This window comes from Dendroctonus ponderosae, unplaced genomic scaffold (genome assembly GCF_020466585.1).
Source record: "Dendroctonus ponderosae isolate FM_Combo_2020 unplaced genomic scaffold, Dpon_F_20191213v2 Dpon_F_20191213_4, whole genome shotgun sequence".
Taxonomy (NCBI): domain Eukaryota; kingdom Metazoa; phylum Arthropoda; class Insecta; order Coleoptera; family Curculionidae; genus Dendroctonus; species Dendroctonus ponderosae.
This window is the reverse complement of record NW_026018611.1, coordinates 14,984,168-14,987,788: the sequence shown is the minus strand read 5'-3', so window position 1 is coordinate 14,987,788 and position 3,621 is coordinate 14,984,168. Positions and strand designations below refer to the sequence as shown.

Genomic DNA, 3,621 nt, shown 5'->3' with positions numbered 1-3,621 from the left:
TTTTTATTTGGGGATTTTCTTCGATAAACTCTTTAATAAAACTGTCAGAGTCGTATCCTGTGTCTATCCCAGTTTATTCTGTTTCTCTAGTATTTTTTGCAATTTTTGGCGTTGGTTATCATTGTGACATTCAACTATTAGTCCTCCATTTTGAAGCTGTCTGACACTTTTAACTGTTTTATTTGAGCCATTTAAGTTTTTCTTCACTTCTTTCAGCATATACTCAGCTTGATCTGGGTTTTTAAATTTGATTAACATGTCATGTTTTCTTGTTCTTAGGGAAGTTGTCCAATGTTCTTTCCCGATGTCGTCACTTTGATGTGGGGTGGTTTTTGTGATTGTGCTATATGTCTTTGGGGCCTTTCCAATGACTACTTGTGTTTGGGGGCAGTCTACTGGTTTAGTATTGTTTGTATTTGTCCTTTTTATTTTAATTTCTCGTTGCAATTTTAAGTTTTATTTTTCGAGTTGTCCTACTTTATATACTAAGGTTGTGACTGTTTTGTGGACTTTAAAACTTGCCTTCCTCATCTTTGAAAGGTCGTCTTTATTAAATTGTTCTTTCTCCGAGACAGTGTGAATGTTTTCCAATGCTTCCAGTATTTCTTCAATTAGTGTGACATTGTTAGTACTTGCAAAGTGTAAATCTTCATCTATTGTAGCACCATTATTAATGTGGTCCTCTTCTTTAGCATTTTCGGTCTGTTTTGGAATCTTTTGTCTGTCTTGTATGACCGGAGGACTGGATTCTGATCTTGGCCTTTTTTGTGTTTTGGTGTCATCAAAACTTGGTTTCGATGGTGTTCTTGCCATTAATTTTTTAGGTGTAAAAATACTCATTTCGTTGCTTTGTTCAGTTGTTTTATCCAATTCTAAATTGTTTTTATTGTGTTCCCCTTGTAGTTCGATATTTTGGTCTGCCTTATCAAGGAATGTTGCATTCATTGGATTGTCCCTTTTTAAGGTAGATAACCAAATAATTTTATTTATTTGTACCTGTGAATAATCAATGGATTCCAGTGAAGAACTTCTGGATTTGAGGACGATCTGAGGAAATTGTAACTACTAGTTTCAGAGTAGGTATAACGTACTTACTCTGAACAGATCTTTACTGAATGGAAAAATAATTTCGATAAACAGCAAATACTTTCTGCAGATTACTTAATTCATACATTCATACGCCCTTTTTCAAACGTTGACGATACCACGTTTGATAAATGGGAATATCCTTTTAGAAACCTCAGCTAGTGATCCTAAAAAACCCATAACCTAGAAAATAACTAGTTAAAGAATGAAAAAAAGATTAAAATTAGTAAAGTCCAAGTCGGCAATGCAATAAATATCAATTAATTACAGATTATGCCGAGTGCAAAATCGAATATGGAAGGGTTTTGAAGTGTTCGAATACTACGCGAACAACCAATGGGACTTTGACAATCAAGAGTCGCTGAGTCTTAGAGATGCTTTGTTGAACCCAAGAGAAAGGGAAAACTACAAGTGTGATGGTGACGGGATCGATTACTTTGAATATTTCTCTACTTGTGTACATGCTGCAAGATTGTATATTCTCAAAGAGACTGACGACACATTGCCAGCTGCACGAAGACATATGTTTGTGTAAGTTGTACTTACCTGCAGAAGTCTGGAACTTTACTAAATTTAAACATTTTCAGCATGTGGATCGTCGACAAAGTATGCAAGGGACTGTTTCTCTTTGCAGTTATGTATTATCTTTATCAGAAAGTGCTGAGCCCTTTATTGGCAGCTATATAGCAATACATTTAGCTAATATTTTATAATATGCGTAGCTATTGTAAAGTTTTATAAAAATAAATATTGTTTCTATCTCCAATATTATTCCGATTACCTCATTAATTTGCTAGACTCTAAAGGAATAAAACAGACAACTACTGGTTAAAATTAATTTGTAAAATATTATACTACAGAAGCGATTACTCAATAAGTGCACATGTGCACGTGCACACTAAAATTTTCAATGGCTGTTTTTATAAAAACATTTTTAAATTGTATCATTCTTGAAATACTGTCATCATAGCTGCTTAATAAATCCAAAAACAATTCGTCTAAACTAGGCTTATTAAAATTATAGAGAAGATTGCGGATAAAATTTTAAATTTTTTAAAAGTATAATTTACAAATGATTTTCCAATGTACATGGTGTCCCAATTACTAGACTCAACTTATTTTTTTAATTTAATATCCTCTATTTTATCATGTTATTAATGCCTACGATCGAAATAAACATGAGTTTTATTAAGGATTGTGTTACTTAAAGCTTACGGTTTCTGAGATATTTGGATTTTTATGAAAATGGAGACGGTTTCTGTTAGTTTAAATTATCCCATTGCAAATTCTACTTTACGGATACCAGTAGATGCAGTGTGTTAAAAATTAATAAAAATTAAACTAATGCATTCAGGGAATCCCAACCTTGGGTTCAAACAATTTTGTTTTGTTATTATTGTTTTTACGAAACACATTTAAAAATGAAAAGTACTCTACAGCAGAACGATTTGTTATGATTTTTTATTCTGAAAGTCTTCACAAATGTTTAATAACAATCTTGCATGTACAGGATTATTGATTGAACTTTGACCGCAATCAAAATCTATGATCAATGCCTTTGATCTGAAAATGGTAGTTCTTGATTCATTCGAATAAAAATAATAATACAATACATATTTTCGATCTGAGTTAACTGTTATTACTAATGAATACAAGTGTACTTCAGCGTGGTTGTACCTGACTAACTTTTACATGATTCAAATTGTATGATGATCAGCGGTATTTCTTGGCTGCTGATCCAGCGGAATCTATGGGTACTGCCACKAACTCCCGCAAATTGCGATAGGTGACCCGATAAATTATTAACTTTAATAATTTCGACATAAATCCTGAAARTATGCKCTTTCCATACAAACCTGAACAGTTAGATATAGGATATCTTTATATTATTCAATAGAAAGTTTAATTTTTCATCTGTCCCTGTCATAAAGTACAAGGTGTCCTATTTAATTTCAGTAAATTATTACCGTTCAAAACGTGCAACTGTTTGATCACAATTTTAGAACACCCTGTATGTCTTAGTCTAATTTCTATTCATKTGTCACAAAYCSGCATCTGTTGGTAGCCGCAAAATAGAATTGGATTTCGAAATTTAAATTGGGTGTTGAGAATTTTAAATAYAAAAAGTTCGTCATTTTCACGAAACTCCAAATACCTCCGAAACCGTAAGAGTCAATTACGGTAAACCTGAATAAAAATAACATTTATTTCTATCGCAGATCTAAATTTTTGAAAATATCTGTTTTGATAAGAATTTTTTTACTTTTTTTATACTACCTAATCACCCCCCAGGCAACACCCCCCGAGGAATTACGCCAAAACCATCTGCACAGGGCCTATTCTGTATATTGACGGCCAATAACATAGAAGCGAGGGTTCAGTCATAGAGAAAGTAAAATAAGAGAGGTGGCAATCATATGGGCGTCCTTGTCACCGCGTTACGCAGGTAGCGCTGCAACTGGCTGACCGGCGACTGACGGCACTAAAATTTCGAGTTTTCGGCCAAGAAGTTCTGAGCATGTGCGAAACGTGCAG

General features: G+C 33.5%; 1 protein-coding gene across 1 annotated transcript in view; it reads left to right on the top strand.

Annotated features, from left to right (window-relative positions):
* Window positions 1-1,854, top strand: part of LOC109535543 (putative fatty acyl-CoA reductase CG5065) — a 49,749-nt gene extending 47,895 nt beyond the window's left edge. Inside the window, exons 9-10 of the mRNA XM_019901458.2 lie at window positions 1,357-1,617; window positions 1,674-1,854. Coding sequence (XP_019757017.2) covers window positions 1,357-1,617; window positions 1,674-1,773 — 361 coding nt within the window. The 3' untranslated portion in view covers window positions 1,774-1,854. The remainder of the gene's footprint in view (window positions 1-1,356; window positions 1,618-1,673) is intronic.
* The last annotated feature ends 1,767 nt before the right edge of the window (window positions 1,855-3,621 follow it).